We start from the raw sequence: 17682 nt of genomic DNA, 5'->3' as shown, positions 1-17682 counted from the left end.
TTAGTTGTTAATAAAAGATTGTTTATAGGTGTGTGGGTTTGCTTTGGGGTTCTCTATTTTGTTCCATTGAGCCACCTATCTGTTTTCGTGCCAATATCTTGTTGTTTTGATTACTCTAGCCTTGTAATATTATCTGAAGTCTGAGAGAGTTATGTCTCTTGCTTTGTTTTTTCTCCTCAGGATTGCTTTGGCAATTCTGGGTCTTTTGGTTTCATGTTAATTTTAGTATCATTTGTTCTATTTTTGTGAAAAGTACCATTGGTAATTTAATAGAAGTCACATTAAATCTGTAGATTGCTTTGGGTAATCTGGCCCTTTTAGAAAAATTAGTTTTTCCAATCCAAGACCATGGGATATGTCTTCCTATTTCTTTGAATCATCTTTAATTTCCTTTATTAATGTTTTGTAGTTCTCAGCATATAAGTCTTTTACCTCCTTGGTGAGATTCATTCCTAAGCACTTTATGTTTTTTGGTGTGAGTTTAAAAGGGATTGTTTATTTGTTGTTGTTCAGATGCCAAGTCATGTCCAACTCTTCACAACCCCATGGACTGCAGCATGCCAGGCTTCCCAGTCCCTCCATTTCTTGTTTATTTACATCCACATTTTGCTATTTCATTGTTAGAATGCAGCTGATTTCTGTATGGATACAAGATTAATCTTGTATCCTGCTACCTTGCTGAATTTATCAGTTCTAGTGGTTTTGTGTGGAAAAACCACTTTAGGGTTTTCTGTATATGTTATCATGTCATCTGTGTATAATGACAATTTTACCTCTTTCCAACCAGTGTAATTGCCTTTTATTTCTTTTTCTTGTCTGATTGCTGTGACTAGCACTTCCAATCCTATGTTGAAGAGAAGTGGTAAGAGTGGACATCCTTGTCTTATTCCAGATTTTAGTGGGAAGGCTTTCAGCTTTTCACCATTTTCTGTGGGTTTGTCATAAATAGCTTTTATTATATTGAGTTATGTTCTCTCTATACCCAGTTTCAGAAGGATTTTTATCATGAATGGATATTGGATTTTGTCAAATGCTTTTTCTGTAGCTATTGAGCTAATCATGTGGCTTTTGTCCTTTCTTTTATTAATGTGGTGTATCACATTGATTTTATATATATTGAATCATTCTTGGAATCCTGGGATGAATCCAACTTGGTCATGCTCTATGACTTTTTTATATGTTGTCGGATTTCACTTTGCTAGTATTTTGTTCAGAATTTTTGTGTCCTTATTCATCAAAGATAATGGCCTGTAATTTTCTCTTTTTGTGTGGTATCCTTGTCTAGTTTTGGTGTCAGGATGATGGTGGCCTTATTGAATGAGTTTGGGAGTGTTCCTAATTTTGCAATTTTTTGGAATATTTTCAGAAGGATAGGTGTTAACACTTCCCTAAATGTGTGATGGAATTTTCCTGTGAGGCCATGCGGTTCTGGACTTTTGTTTGCTGGATGTTTTAATCACAGTTTCAATTTCAGTACTTATGATTGGTCTTTTCATATTTTCTGTTTTTTCCTGGTTAGTCTTGGGAGATTATACCTTTCTAAGAATTTGTCCATTTCTTCTATGTTACCCATTTTATTGGCAAACACTTAATTGAAAAAAAAAAAAAAAAGTTGGCTTAAAGTTCAACATTCAGAAAACTTAGATCATGGCATCTGGTCTCATCACTTCATGGGAAATAGATGGGGAAACAGTGGAAACAGTGTCAGACTTTATCTTTTTTGGGCTCCAAAATCACTGCAGATGGTGACTGCAGCCATGAAATTAAAAGACACTTACTCCTTGGAAGAAAAGTTATGACCAACCTAGATAGCATATTGAAAAGCAAGGTCCGTTTAGTCAAGGCTATGGTTTTTCCACCGGTCATGTATGGATGTGAGAGTTGGACTGTGAAGAAAGCTGAGTGCCGAAGAATTGATGCTTTTGAACTGTGGTGTTGGAGAAGACTCTTGAGAGTCCCTTGGACTGCAAGGAGATCCAACCAGTCCATTCTAAAGGAGATCAGTCTTGGATGTTCTTTGGAAGGAATGATACTAAAGCTGAAACTCCAGTACTTTGGCCACCTCATGCAAAGAGTTGACTCATTGGAAAAGACTCTGATGCTGGGAGGGATTGAGGGCAGGAGGAAAAGAGGATGACAGAGGATGAGATGGCTGGATGGCATCACCGACTCAATGGACGTGAGTTTGAGTGAACTCCGGGAGTTGGTGATGGACAGGGAGGCCTGGTGTGCTGTGATTCTTGGGGTTGCAAAGAGTCAGACACAACTGAGCAACTGAACTGAACTGAACTTCTGATTGTATGTGTTTTTCTCTAGTCTCCTATTTCAATTCTAATTTTCTTGATTTGATCCCTCTCCCTTTTTTTCATGAGGAGTCTGGCTATAGGTTTGTGAATTTTGTATACCTTTTCAAATAACCACCTTTAGTTTCATTGCTCTATTCTGTTGTCTTCTTCATCTCTGTTTCATTTATTTCTGCTCCAACCTCTATGATTTTTCTACTCTGAGTTCTGTTTGTTCTTTCTCTACTTGCTTTTTATATCAGGTTATGTTCTTTACTAGAGATTATTCGTGTATTTTCCAGTGCTTTTTTTTTTTTTTTTTAACAATTGCAAAAATCTACTTATCTTTTTAATTGAAATATATATGATAATATAATTTGTATATATACATAAGGTTACAGCACCTTATATGTATAATTAGATCATTTATTTATTGTAATGTGATTGCCATTGTAGCAATAATTAGCACCTCTATCATATTTCATGATTATTCTTTCTTTTTAGTAGTTAGAATAATTAAGTTCTAGTCTCTTAGCTAGTTGGATATTTGTAATACAGTTGTTATTTAGTCACTAAGTCGTGTCCAACTCTTTGCAACCCATGGGCTGTAGCCTGCCAGGCTCCTCTTGCCAGGATTTCTCAGGCAAGAATACTGGAGTGGGCTGCCATTTCTATCTCCATTATAATGTAGTACTGTTGTCTATAGTCACTGTGCTGTGCATTATATCTCTAGGTCTTATTTACCCTTGTTGTAAGTAGCAAACTTAACATCTCTTCTCTCTTCCCACTTCCTGTTCCCAAGTAACCACTGTTTTACTTGATTTTTAGAAGTTTGGCTTTATAAAATCCACAAATAAGTGACATCAGAGTACTTGTCTGACTTAGCTCACTTAGCATAATGTGCTCAAGATTTATCCAGGTTGTCTCAAATGGCAAGAGTTTATTCCTTATTATGAGCGTGAAAGTGGCTCAGTTGTGTCCTACTCTCTGTGACCCCCATGGACTATACAGTCCATGGAATTCTCCAGGCCAAAATACTGGAGTGGTAGCTGCTCCCTTCTCCAGGGTATCTTCCCAACCCAGGGATTGAACCCAGGTCTCCCACATTGCAGGCAGATTCTTTCCAGCTGAGCTACCAGGCCCTTTCCTTACTATGGCTGAATAATATTCCATTGTGTTTATATAACATGTTTTCTTTGTCCATTGGTTTGTGGACTCTTAGGTTGTTTCCATATCTTGGCTATTGTAAATAATTCTGAAATGAATGGGGGGGGGCGGTGAAAATATCTTTTCAAGGTAGTTTTTAAATTTTCTTCATAAACTTTATTATGTTTGGGTATGTTTCTTCTGTACCCAATCTGCTTAGGGTTTTTATCATGAAAGAATGTTGTATTTTGTCAAATTGTTTTTCTGCGTCTATTGAGATGATCATGTGATTTTATCCTTTATTTTATTAATATGTTTATTGATTTCCTTACGTTGAACCATCCTTACATTCAAGGCATAAATCCCACTTGGTTGTTATGTATAATTCTTTTTAACTGTTCTTGAATTCAGTTTGCTGATACTTTGTTAAGACTTTCTGTTCCTGTATTCATCAGGGATGTTGGTCTATAGTTCTCATTTCCTGTGGTGTCATTACCTGGCTTTGGTTTCAGGTTAATGCTGGCCTCATAGAATGAGTTTGAAAGTTCCCTTCTCAAATGTTTGTGAAAAGCTCGAGAAGGACTGATGCTGGTGACTATTTGAGTGTTTGGTAGAATTCTTCAGTGTAACCATCTTGTCCTGGGGTTTTCTCTGTTGGGAGGTTTATGATTACTGATTTAATCTATTTGGTTATTATTGGTCTGTTCATATTTTCTATTCCTGATTGAAAGTTTATATTTTATATTGGAGTGTAGTTGATTAAGAATGTCATGTTAGTGTACAGCAAAGTGGTTCACTTCTGCATATACTTGTATCTGTTCTTTTTCAGGTTCTTTCCCAGTTTAGGTTATTACATAATATTGACTAGAGTTCCTGTGCTATATAGTAGGTCCTTGTTGGTTATCTGTTTTAAATAAGTAGTGTCTATATGTCAATCCCAAACTACCAATTTACTCCTTCCTTTTGGCAACCTTGTTAAGTTTGTTTTCTAAGCCTGTGAGTTCATTTGTTTTGTAAGTAGGTACATTTATCATTTTTATTTTTTTTTAGATTCTGCATATAAGCAATATCATGTGATATTTGACTTCACTTGGTCTGATAATCTACAGGTCAATCAGTATTAAGCAAATAGCATTATTTCATGAATTTTAATGGCTGAGTAATATTCCACGTGTATGTATACCACAATTTCTTTATCTCTTCCTCTGTTGATGGACATTTAGCTTGCTTCCATGTCCTGGCTATTGTAAACAGTCCTGCAGTAAAATTATAGTTTTCTCCAGGTATATTCCCAGTAGTGAGATTGCTGGATCTTCTTTTCCAGTTTGGATTCCTTTCTTCCCTGTTTTCTGTGTCTAGGACTTCCAAAACTATGTTGAATAAAACTGGCGATAGTGGACATACTTTTCTTGTTCCTGAGCTTAAGGGGAATTCATTCCACTTTCCACCACTGAGTAAGTGACGTTAGCTGTAGGTTTATTCACATATGGCCTTTATTGTGTTCCGTTAGTACCCACTTTCTGGACAATTTATCAAATGCTTGCTGACTTTTTTCAAAGGCATTTCTGCATCTATTGAGATGATCATATATATGGCTTTTATTCTTTAGTTTGTTAATGTAGTGTATCACACTGAGTGATCTGCGGATATTGAAAAATCATTGCATACCTGGGATAAATCCCTCTTGATCATGGTGTGTGATGCTTTTAATGTATTATTAGGTTTGCTTTGCTAGTACTTCACAGAGGATTTTTGTGTCTTTGTTTATCAAAAGATGAGCAGCATATTCATTTGTGTAATTTTTTTTGAGGTATTCTTGACTTTTTAAATCAGGATTATAATGGCCTCATAGAATGGGATTATTTCTTCCTCTGCAGTTTTTTTGGGATAATTTCAGAGGGATAGATATTAACTCTTCTTTAAATGTTTGGTATTTGCCTGTGAAGCCATCTGTTTCTGGACTTTTTGTTGGGATTTTTCAGTCAGTTTCAATTTTAGTACTTGTGATTGGCCAGCAAACCAGATTTTAGTTTTATTGCTCCTTTCTGTTGTTTTCTTCATCTCTATTTAATTCTGCTCTAATCTTTATAAACTCTTTCCTTCTACTTGCTTTGGGTTTTGGTTGTTCTTTATCTAGTTGTTTTGGTGGTGATGGTGGTGGTTTAGTTGCTAAGTCGTGTCCGACTCCTGTGACCCCAGGCACTGTAGGCTCCCCTGTCCATGGGATTCTCCTGGCAAGAATACCGGAGTGGGTTGCCATTTCCTTCTCCAGGGGATCTTTCCGACCCAGGAATTGAACCTGGGTCTCCTGCATTGCAGGCAGATTCTCTACCGACTGAGCAATGAAGTTGCTTTAGGTGTAAGGTTAAGTTGTTTGAGATTTTTTTTGTTTTCTGAGGTAAGACTGTATTGCTACAATCTTCCCTGTTAGAACTGCTTTTCCTGTGTCACACAGGTTTTTAATTATTATGTTTTTGTTGTCATTTATCTTTAGGTATTCTTTGATTTTCTCTTTGATTTCTTCAGTGATCTATCAGTTATTTAATAGCATTGTTTAGCCTCCACTTGTTTGGGGTTTTTTTTGACAGTTTTTTTTCTTGTGATCGATTTCTAATCTTCTAGTGTTCTGGTCAGAAAAGATGTCTGATATGATTTCAGTTTTCTTAAATTTACTGAGACTTATTTGTTATCCAGCATATGATCTATCCTGGAAAATGTTTCATGTGCACCTGCAAAGAATGTGTATTCTGTTGCTTTTGGACAGGATGTTCTATAAATATCAGTTAAGTCTCTCTGGTGAAAAGTGTCATATAAGGCCTGTGTTTCCTTATTGATTTTCTGTGTGGATGGTCTGTCCATTGATATAAGTGGGCTGTCAAAGGCTCCCTATTACTGTTTTACTGTGATTTCTCTGTTTATGGTTGTCAGCATTTACCTTATTTGTTGAGGTATCGAGTAGTTAATATTAAGTGTCATCTAATACGGTATTAGAAATATTATAAGTGAAGAACTTTTAAGATAGAATCCATTGTGACTTTCACTATATAATTATGGCTTGTTATGTTGTAGGTCTCCTTTTTACGTATGGTGTGACGGGAAGTGGAAAAACTCACACTATGACGGGTTCTCCCGGGGAAGGAGGGCTGCTTCCTCGCTGTCTGCACATGCTCTTTAACAGTGTAGGGTCATTTCAAGCTAAACGATACGTAAGTGTGTGTGTGTGTTTTAAATTAAATTGTGACTCTCACTAAAAGACATAGGTGCCAAAATACCTGTGACTATAATTATTAAGGGAGAACTAAGGCACTGAATACCTTTTAAAACCTTAAATATGTTTAAATGTTAACTGTCTTGTTTCTTAAATATATTTCTTACTATTTATGACAAAGTCTAAAAATTATGGTCTGATTTTTGCCCTCACTTCAGGTTTTTAAATCTAATGATAGGAATAGTATGGATATACAATGTGAAGTTGATGCTATATTAGAACGGCAGAAGAGAGAAGCCATACCCAATCCAAAGACCCCCTCTAGCAAGTAAGTAGTTATATTTTGTAATACTGGCCTCATGGGAACCCTGTCTGGTTACGTCAGAAGTGGAGAAGTTGGTGTGACAGTTGACTTTAGTGAGATAAAAGTTGAGGGATGTTCTTAATTATGTTTGCTCAGATGTTCTATTTGGTTTTGAATGCACTGCCCTTGAATCACTGTGTAGGGAAAAGGTGCCACTCTGGGTGAAAGAAGGTGTAAAAGTCTGTGCTGTGTATCTGGGAAGGCATGGGAGAACGTTGGCCCAGCCATGAGTATGAATAAAGTTGCTCTGTGCATTCTTGCTTGTAATAAAGGTTATTTCTCATAATGTGTAAGATGAGATTGAGACTTTTTTTTTTTTTTTCAGACGACAAGTAGATCCAGAGTTTGCAGATATGATAAATGTGCAAGAATTTTGCAAAGCAGAAGAGGTTGATGAAGATAGTGTCTATGGTGTATTTGTCTCTTATATTGAAATATATAATAATTACATATATGATCTATTGGAAGAGGTGCCGTTTGATCCCATAAAGCCTAAGTAAGTAGTGGAGAGAGTCCCTTCTTAAGTTGACTAACCTTGACGAAGTCACTTCACATCATTGACCTTAGTTTCCTCACCTATAAATGGGGATAAAGCTTACTTCTGTTTTCAAAATGAAATATAACTCATATATCATGCAGTTGGTGTGTGGTGAATAGTTCTGTTATTTACTTGATATGTAGTTAGTTGTATTAGGAAGACCAGTGAGTTAAAGCATCTAAGGAGAATATTTGCCTTGGACTTTACTTTTAGAGAAGGAAATGGCAACCCGCTCCAGTATTCTTGCCTGGAGAATCCCATGGACGGAGGAGCCTGGTGGGCTACAGTCCACGGGGTCGCAAAGAGTTGGACACGATTGAGCGACTTCACTTTCACTTTACTCTTGGCCCTAGGCTTTATTTTGAGAAGGATCTTAATTGTATAAAGAAGTGTCCCTATAGATGTGCCTTGGGGCTACCTTACAAGAACCTAACACTTAATGTTGGGAATTTGTAGCCTCTAATCTGTGTCCTGGTGATCTCCACAGAATGGAGCCTAAAGCTGCTGTCTGCACAACTAATAGTCACAGACCTTCCATCATTGATTAATAAGAAGCAACATCTGTATTGTCATTGCACCAGAGTTAAAAGACTATGCCTTAGATTTCCTTGGGTCTTGCCCTGCTGAGACTGAAGGCCAACTACAGTCTGGCATTACAGATTACCTTTGTGCCAGAGTGGACTCTGGAGTCTCATGTCTAATAACAGTACCTTGTTCATAGTCTTAAGCTGATGCTTGTCTTCAGTGCTGTCTCTGTTAGGGCCTCTTAAGCCGTGAATAATGTGAAGACCTGTATTATATATTTAACTTTCACATATATGACTCAATCAGATATTATTGAAGGAACAGCTAGATTTGGAAAACCATTACACTGAGGTGTCAGTATATCCACTTTATATTATAAATATAATACTTATAGACGAATTACTTTTTAACTTAGTATTTATATTGAAGACTTTATAGACTAAATTATTATCAGGCTTCCCTGGTGGCTCAGTTGGTGAAGAATCCGCCTGCAATGCAGGAGACCTGGGATCAGTCCCTGGGTTGGAAAGATCCAGGCAGAAGGAAATAGCAACCCACTCCAGCATTCTTGCCTGGGGAATCCTATGGACAGAGGAGCCTGGCAGGCTGCAGTCCATGGGGTCCTAAGAGTTGGACATGACTTGTCAACTAAACCACCACAGACTAATTACTTAACTTGTTTCAAAGTGTCAGTTGTGTGCACCCCTTTTCCCAGATTTCTTTGATGTCATTTGTTGCTACCAATCACTTGCACTCTGCACATGCACCAAGTTTCTGTTCTATCTGTTCCAGATGGGATTGTTTTCTAAGAAGCCTATCTTGTTTATATTATGTGAATGAAGACTGACAAATGTGACTGTGTGCTTTGTAACCTTCCTGGTAACACCTTGAATGAACTCACAGGGGGCTTATTTGGCAGTGAATTCATTTTGTTAGGGTGGTGTTTAACCTGTTTTGGGGGTTTTTTTTGGAGCTGATTTAAGATTTAGTTTTTAATACAATGAAGGAGAATTTTTAAGATATGACTCACTGTAACTGTCACATACTCTTGGCTGAATGTGTTGTTATGAGATGGCTGCTGTAGAAACAGTAACTTCTGCCTTATTCCTTTGGTAGGTGGAACAGTTGCAGCACACCCATGAGGAACACAGATTTTGTGTATGTGATGTGTTGACTCTTTTCTTAAGGAGAAGGGTGCAGTTATACTAGTGGTTGGCATTGTGGCATGTTCGCATGCAGGTGATTTTCCATTGGTCCTGGGCCGGCTGCTACCTTATCTAAGCCCCTCCTTCCTGAGAAATCTGCCATTGGCTGAATAATGGTGGCTGGTAACTGTTTCTGCCCCTACTATTCACACTACTGAGGCCAACCAGGCAGCCTCTTTTCCATCTTCATCCTACCTTAAGAGTAAAACTTGACCAGCCACTTTGAAAGGATTGCCACTCCTGGTATATACCAAACTCCTTCTGAATTTGTTTTTTTGTTGACAGAACCAGCTCGATCTGTTGATCTTTTAAAATTAAGAAAATGCTAGATTTTAATGCTTAACCTTTGCATGTGATGGTGCTTACCACTACTTTGATCTCTGTTTAGTTAAGTGTTGTTTCATGTGCTTTGTCGGAATGAATTAGAGCAAAGCTTTTATAACAAAATAGATTCCTGTTATGTAACTAATCTTAACTGTATATCCTTGTTCTTATCCAAGTGTAATATTCTTCTGGAGTCTTGCTTAGGCTTATTCCCATTGTAAGAATGGATATCATGTTACCTGACATTTTAGTCCTTAAGTCCTGAGATAGTTTAGGAAACTAATGTTTTTTTCTTTCCCCTAGACCTCCACAATCTAAACTGCTTCGTGAAGACAAGAACCATAACATGTATGTTGCAGGATGTACCGAAGTAGAAGTGAAATCTACTGAGGAGGCTTTTGAAGTTTTCTGGAGAGGTTAGAAGCAGGGTTAGAAGTACCAATATAAAAGTGATAAATATAATCCTGAAAGTTGCTACTCTACTGACAATACTTTTTAGTTTGGTAGAAAGTATATACACTGAAATGAGCAATGATTTCTCTCTCACTGTAGGCCAGAAAAAGCGACGAATTGCCAACACACATTTGAATCATGAGTCCAGCCGTTCCCATAGTGTGTTCAACATTAAATTAGTTCAGGCTCCCTTGGATGCAGATGGAGACAATGTCTTACAGGTAAAGGTTTAATGTGTGGAGCTTTCCTGTTCTGAATCCTTAATGTAGGAATTAAGAGTTAAATCATGAAGGTTTCATTACACTGAATACTGTGCTAGAGTTATCTTTTGTGTAGGTGATGACATTTTAAAAATGTTCCATTAATTAGGTAGATAGTTCCAGAAGTGTCAGTTGCTCATGACTCAGTCGTCTGTTCGACACCCCACGGACTGTAGCCTGCCAGGCTCCTCTGTCCAGGGGATTCTCCAGGCAAGAATACTGAAGTGGGTTGCCATTCCCTTCTCCAGGGGATCTTCCCGACCCAGGAACAGAACCTGGGTCTCCCGCATTGTAGGCAGATTCTTTACCATCTGAGCTACCAGGGAGACTCCTGTTCTAAGAAATCAGCTGTTAAATCTTAGAACCTGGAATTTTGTGAAAAAGGTTTACAAATCTTTATAAATATCTAATAGAGGAGATATATGTTATGATTCATTGTTTTCCTCTGAAGACTCATTTTGTATGTAGAAATTGTTCCTGTTTTTAAAATGTTACCAATAAACTTTCTAGGAGTGGTCAGTTCTAGACTGTTCTCTCTTGGTGACAGGCCAGTGGAGCCCGCAGCTGCTGGTCACTGTTTAATGCTGGGCCTGTCATGCTGCAAGGCTTAATTAGTAACAGCATCTGACCCTGAATGTAAAAATCATTTAATGAGTTTAAGGTATTAAAATGTAATCCCATTCAAAACATACCATGAAATTGTGGTATATCATGAAGGTTTTCAGATGGCAGTAGATGGTACGGCATGGTACTAAAGACCACCAGGATTTGAATTCTGGTTTGTATACCTTTACTAGCTGTCTTACCTAGTTGTAATAAACTCCTCTATGTAATAAATAACTTCTATGTAATAATTTCTACATACAAAATGAGTCTTCAGAGAAAAACAATGAATCATAACATATTTTATCTCCTCTATTAGATATTTATAAAGATTTGTAAACCTTTTTTACAACAAAATTCCAGTTGTAATGCTGTGAGGATTAAAGGAGGTGATGCATGTGAAGTTCTCAGTCCATTGCTTGGCTTACAGTCAGCACTTGATAAACGTTAGCTAGAAAATGCTTCTAAGTTTCTATCCACTTGCTTTCCTCTGAATCACATCTAATGTATTAGTAATATCAGTTATGTGTCTCTTGACTTTCTTATAAAAGTTATTAGAGTATTATGAAATTATTAGGCTGTAAGATTATTAAATCTCTCATTATACAAATATTTAGTCTTGCTCTAGACTATTTAGCAGACATTTATTAAGCTCCTGCTGAGTACTTGAAACTGTGCAAGGTGCTGGAGATGAAGTGGTTAAAAGACAGAGTTCCTGTTCTTGTGGAGCTTACAGTATAACATGGTCTGCAAGTAATGTCATGAGGATATTTATCATATGCTTTTAGTAAACTGTTCCCCCCAGACATGTATCCTTCCCCCTTATTATGCATTTTGTATTATGTAAACCTAAGACTTAATTTCACTTGAATATATTTAAAGAACACTGTAAACCAGTTATAACTCATGTGATTGACATTATCTTCCCTTCAGGAAAAAGAACAAATCACTATTAGTCAGTTGTCCTTGGTAGATCTTGCTGGAAGTGAAAGAACTAACCGGACAAAAGCAGAAGGGAACAGATTACGTGAAGCTGGTGAGCATAGTATTTACTTATTGCTACAACTTTAAAAAACTTGCAGTGCCAGTTTATTGCCTACTTATTGATGGTTTAAGCCTAACTGTCCTCAATCTGACTAAAACTTTAGAGGCTAAGTTAAGTGACTAGTGCTTTTTCTTTAGTTATGCTGGTTTCATGTTGATCTATTACACTAATTTCTCTAAGAATGAGGTGTTGGTTTAGTCGCCATGTCTGACTCTTGTGACCCCATGGACTGTAGCCCTCCGGGCTCCTCTGTCCGTGAGATTTTCCAGGCAAGAATACTGGAGTGGGTTGCCAATTCCTTCTCTAGGGGATCTTTCCAACTCAGGGATTGAGCCTGCTTCAGGTGTTCTACATTGCAGACAGATTCTTTACTAAGCCACCAGGGAAGCCTAAGAATGAGGAAAAGTGACTAAATATAAAGTAAGTTATATTCCTGTTGAAGGTGTTATATCTATGGCTAGAGTGCCAGTACTGGGTCCATAAAATTAAGTGATTTAATAGTTCCTCCAGCATTTACAGTGGTAAAAATCGGCTTCTGGAGATAGGAAAAATCTTTGAACACAAAAGCCATTTGAATTTTTTTTTTCTTTAGTACAGCCATTTATGATATGATTTATGCTAATAACATTCATGGAGTACCTACTGTGTTACAGGAATTGAAGACATACCTAGTACAAAAGAGGCAAACAGCTAGTAGAGCGTGAGGGAGGTGAGCAGCAGGTGCTGTGGGAATACAGAGCCGGGCGTTCCATCCATTCTGGGGCTGTGTGTGAGATGGGGTTTTGGGGAAGAATGCGTGGAGCTGAGGCATGAGCTCTCAGAAGAGCGATGGGATTAAAGCTGTCCTCCCTGGGAGAACATGACACAGTCAGGGCGGCTGAAGTGGGGGGCGTGGGTTGGTGAACTGTGGCCCCTGAGGCAGGAGCGCAAGGCAAGTTCATGAAGACCCCGGACTATCACATTAGTGTGAACTTCTTGTTGAAGGAATAATGGTGACTACCGATTATTAAGGGCTGAGTATTTATCATAGAATCTACTATATATGAGCTTGATTTCTTGATTCTGACTTTACAGGACTGGATCATACCTATTTTGTCAGACTGGAAGAGGTTAAGTAATTTTCCCAAGGTTAGAGCCTGGTTCGAACCCAGGTTGGTTGAACTTCCAAAACTTGTATCTTTCTGCTGTTACACAGCCAGTGAAGGATCAGTTTTAAAGAGATTTTCCCAGTGTTGTAGATTAATTTATCAGAGGCAAGTCTAGAGAGATGAAAACCAGTTGGGAACCTTTTGCAGTAATTCAGATGAGCAGTCCTGTCACCTGGAGGCAAAGGTCAGCCAAAACTAAGAGCTAGTTTGGAAGCAGGTCCACCTGGACGTGGAGAGGAAGGAAGCTGCTGCTGCTAAGTCGCTTCAGTTGTGTCCGACTCTGTGTGACCCCATAGACGGCAGCCCACCAGGCTCCCGTCCCTGGGATTCTCCAGGCAAGAACACTGGAGTGGGTTGCCATTTCCTTCTCCAGTGCATGAAAGTGAAAAGTGGAAGGAAGAGAGGAGGATAAATCAAAGAAAACCTTAATTAAGGAGTAGTTTGAGGTACAGGTGTGGGCAGCTAAGAGTTGTATGTTGAACATATTCAATTTATTCAAGTGTAGGTATCTAGCAATTGGATACAGAAGTAGATAGATATGGAAGGAGAGAGATTTGACTTGAGGTTTATAGGTTTAGGTTTTGCTAGTGAAGACATGATTGAAGCAATGGGGAAGAAAAGATTATTCATGGAGTACAAAGAGGAACACTGAGGGCAGGGCCTTGAGGACAACAGATCCTTGAGTCTGGGAAGGAGAGTAGGGGGTAATAGCCAGGTGACTTGGCGTTATGAAAGGACTAAACACACACTTTTTTTTTTTACTTTTTGCGGTGCTGAGTCTTTGTTGCTGCGCGTCCTCTCTCTGGTTGCTGCGCATGCTCTCTCTGGTTGCAGTGAGGGTCTACTCTCCAGCTGCGGCATGCAGGCTTGTCATTGTGGTGGCTGCTGCTGAGAAGCAGGGGCTCTAGAGCGCACGGGTTTCAGCAATTGCAGCTCAGCAGCTGTGGCGCACTGGCTTAGCTGTTCCGCGTGCGTGCGTGCTCAGTCGAGTCTGATTCTTTGTGACCTGGTGGACTGTCGCCCACCAGGCTCCTCTGTCCATGGGATTTTCCAGGCAAGAATACTGGAGTGGGTTGCCATTTCCTTCTCCAGGGGATCTTCCCAACCCAGGGATTGAACCTGCATCTCTTGTGTCTCCTGCACTGGCAGGCAAATTCCTTACCACTGAGCCACTTAGGGAGCTCCAGGCTGTTGCCCAGGACTAACAGCACACACGCATTATATACGTCTATATGAAAAGGCAAAGCATCCAGAATCCAGATCACAAGAGGAAGGATTGACCTTGGGAAAGCAGGTTTAGCTTTGGGGACAGGAACAGAAACCGTATCAGTGTTGACATGATGGGCAAGAGCTGACACAGTTAGGGAGTTAAAACTAGACTGGGGCTGGTTTGTGGCTGGGGCACATGACCACCTCAGGTTTCTAGAGGTTTCGGAGTTCTGAGTGACAAGGTTCAGGGCGTGGCTATAATGCTAAAGAGAGAAAGATTTCCTGGACTTGCGGCCTGGGCCCTCTGGCATGTTAGAGTGACCTTCCTGTTAGATGCTGAAGTTGACCCAGGAGCTGGCATATAAGGGGAATTTGTCTTTGAAGAACAACAGCAAGGGACTAGGAAAATGCGGCTGGCCACCTGCTGCCCACCATCCTTTTAGTATGTCAGGCTTTTAGAAAGCAGGCAACTTTTATTCACAAGGCTGCAGGAGAAGCACCACTCTTCTAGGAAATAAAAATAAGGTTGTAGGGTTTTGCATCATGGGTGGGGTGAAGCCTGTGGATATGATTCAGAATATTTTAGAATGTATAACATAAAATACAGGATTACAGAAGAAAGCAATTAGACTGAAATGTGTTTTTAAAAGTATTCTTAAAACCTTTGTCATACAGTAATTTATGTACTTTATTAATGCCTTAAACCTGATAGCATGTCTATGACTACATAATTTCAAAGTAGTAATGAATATAAGTATCTTGAGATAAGCAATAAACTGTTATAAAAGTTATCTGTGACTTCTGTTGATTAAACACCACAAGTACTACTACTACCATTACTATAGGTGTTTGGTCTACATTTGTAATTGAAGAAACAGCTAAATTTCAGAGGTTAGTAAGAAAAAAGATGCATTTACTTCCCAACCATGTATGCACACTCCCTGAAGTGTACCCGTGGACAACATCCAGATCACAGGTGGCCATTAGAGAGAGAGATGGAACGGATCATTCTGTGAGAGGTCTGAGGGTATGGCAAGTCTGTTAGCAGGGATGTGGGTTTTGAAGAACACGTGGAAGAACGGAGGAAGGACAGTGCGAGCTGGGGTCAAGGAAGAGAAAGCATGAATCATGGAATACCATGGAGGCACAGATGAGCTCTGTATTTGAAAGGTGGCCAAGAATGAAAGCATGGTTTCAAAATGAAAAAACTTTTCTGTGTTGTAATACTTTTGGGGTCTCTGTAGGTGAGATCTCCTGTATTGTTGGCTTGATAGATCTGTCAGACTTGCCCTAACTCAGAAATTCAAACGAGTGGCCAGGACTAACAAGCATACTGCCTAAGAAACCTTCTTTAGATATAGAGGGAACAGATTTAGTTGGCTCTTGAGACACCTGACTGGTAGAAACAGGAGCTCCTTCTGGTGCAAGGGAGACATCGATGTCTGGATGGAGCCAACTGTAGCCTGAAATATGGGCATGATGAGCGCCAAAGAATTGATGCTTTTGAACTGTGGTGTTGGAGAAGACTCTTGAGAGTCCCTTGGACTGCAAGGAGATCCAACCAGTCCATTCTGAAGGAGATCAGCCCTGGGATTTCTTTGGAAGGAATGATGCTAAAGCTGAAACTCCAGTACTTCGGCCACCTCATGCGAAGAGTTGACTCATTGGAAAAGACTCTGATGCTGGGAGGGATTGGGGGCAGGAGAAGGGGACGACAGAGGATGAGATTGCTGGATGGTATCACGGGCTCGATGAACGTGAGTCTGGGTGAGCTCTGGGAGTTGGTGATGGAGAGGGAGGCCTGGCGTGCTGCGGTTCATGGGGTCGCAAAGAGTCGGACACTACTGAGCGACTGAAGTGAACTGAAACATCTGTACTCAATATACTCTTTTATGGTATTTAAGATTTGAAAGAAATCTTACGGGTCATGAAGTGTAATATTACATTCAGTGGAAAGTCTTTACGTAAGAATCCCAGTACTTACACTCTACTGCAACATTGCCAGATATGGACAGTTCTTTAAGCTGAGCCCACTAAAATCTGTCATTTGTAATTTCCATCTAAGAGTTCTATGAAGTAGATATTTCACAGACAAACAGACCATGCTCTAGCTACTCCATTGGTGTCTTCAAATGACTTCTGTGTACATTTTTCTGTCAGGTAACATTAACCAGTCACTAATGACACTGAGAACATGTATGGAGGTCCTGAGAGAGAACCAAACTTACGGTACTAACAAGGTGAGGAGCAGCCTTTGGTTGTTTGTATACTTTGTATAGTTTTGTTTGTGTGCAGTTTCTGCCTGATGTATTTGGGTTTGGATATATTTATAGATGGTTCCATATCGAGATTCAAAGTTAACCCATCTGTTCAAGAACTACTTTGATGGGGAAGGGAAAGTACGCCTGATCGTGTGTGTGAATCCAAAGGCCGAAGATTATGAGGAAAGCTTGGTAATTTTAATGCCTTTATGAAATCTGAGTTTCTGTAGAGAAAACCATTTACATGTGAAGAATAACATTTTGAACATTTTAAAAACTGATATAGAACCACTGGTTACAGAAGTGAACTAATGACCAATCTATTACTGTCTCATTTACTGATTTCTGAAGAAAGACTGCAAATGCTTATATATAAAAACAAAATCAAACCCTATTTTGTATCTTAGCAAGTAATGAGATTTGCAGAAGTGACCCAGGAAGTTGAAGTAGCCAGACCAACAGACAAGGCCATATGCGGTTTAACACCAGGGAGGCGATACAGAAATCAGGCCCGGGCAGGTCCTGTTGGAGACGGTATGAGCTGCTGTGGCGTCATCTGCCTGCTGATGAGTCTGTCTCTCTTTTTTTTAAATCTATTTCACTTAAGAAAACTGTTCACTTTCTTTCCCCTCAACAAACAAGTGCAAAAAAAAGTCTGAACCAAAGTATAAATCATACTTCTTTTATTACATACTCTCAAATTTTTTTCATTTTTTCTTCTTTACAACTCATATAACTCATTTTTAAGGAAATATGAGCCCAACAAAGTACACTGTTCATTTGGACTGGGGGCTGTTACCAGTGTTAAACTTGTTTGAATAACTCTTTCTCGCCTGTGTAACTTTTTTTTTTAAACAACTCCATACAGAACCGCTGGTTTCAGAAGTGGTTTTACAGAGTTTCCCACCTTTGCCGTCCTGTGAACTTCTGGATGTCAATGATGAGCAGACTCTTCCCAGGCTGATCGAAGCACTAGAGAGACGACATCACCTACGACAGATGATGATTGAGGAGTTTAACAAGCAGTGTAAGAGCAGACTGTTTACAGTCATTTTAACAGGAGAAACTTGCAGGGAGTTTTGCGTTGGGTCAGCATCTCTCAAGGAAGTGT

General features: G+C 39.2%; 1 protein-coding gene across 6 annotated transcripts in view; it reads left to right on the top strand.

The window, feature by feature from the left end:
• Positions 1–17682, top strand: part of LOC120852500 (kinesin-like protein KIF23) — a 44344-nt gene that overhangs the window by 17946 nt on the left and 8716 nt on the right. For 3 of the 6 annotated variants that reach the window (XM_040225770.1, XM_040225768.1, XM_040225772.1), the window contains exons 5-15: positions 6498–6634; positions 6855–6964; positions 7326–7496; positions 9180–9221; positions 9896–10008; positions 10145–10266; positions 11842–11944; positions 16471–16550; positions 16644–16763; positions 16979–17105; positions 17440–17598. In XM_040225770.1, the coding sequence (XP_040081704.1) occupies positions 6498–6634; positions 6855–6964; positions 7326–7496; positions 9180–9221; positions 9896–10008; positions 10145–10266; positions 11842–11944; positions 16471–16550; positions 16644–16763; positions 16979–17105; positions 17440–17598 (1284 nt within the window). The remainder of the gene's footprint in view (positions 1–6497; positions 6635–6854; positions 6965–7325; positions 7497–9179; positions 9222–9895; positions 10009–10144; positions 10267–11841; positions 11945–16470; positions 16551–16643; positions 16764–16978; positions 17106–17439; positions 17599–17682) is intronic. The other 3 variants (XM_040225774.1, XM_040225771.1, XM_040225769.1) reach the window with 1 other exon arrangement.

This window comes from Oryx dammah, unplaced genomic scaffold, assembly GCF_014754425.2.
Source record: "Oryx dammah isolate SB20612 unplaced genomic scaffold, SCBI_Odam_1.1 HiC_scaffold_26, whole genome shotgun sequence".
Classification (NCBI taxonomy): Eukaryota; Metazoa; Chordata; class Mammalia; order Artiodactyla; family Bovidae; genus Oryx; species Oryx dammah.
Note: the sequence above shows the minus strand (reverse complement) of the source record. Positions and strands in the feature narration are given on the sequence as shown.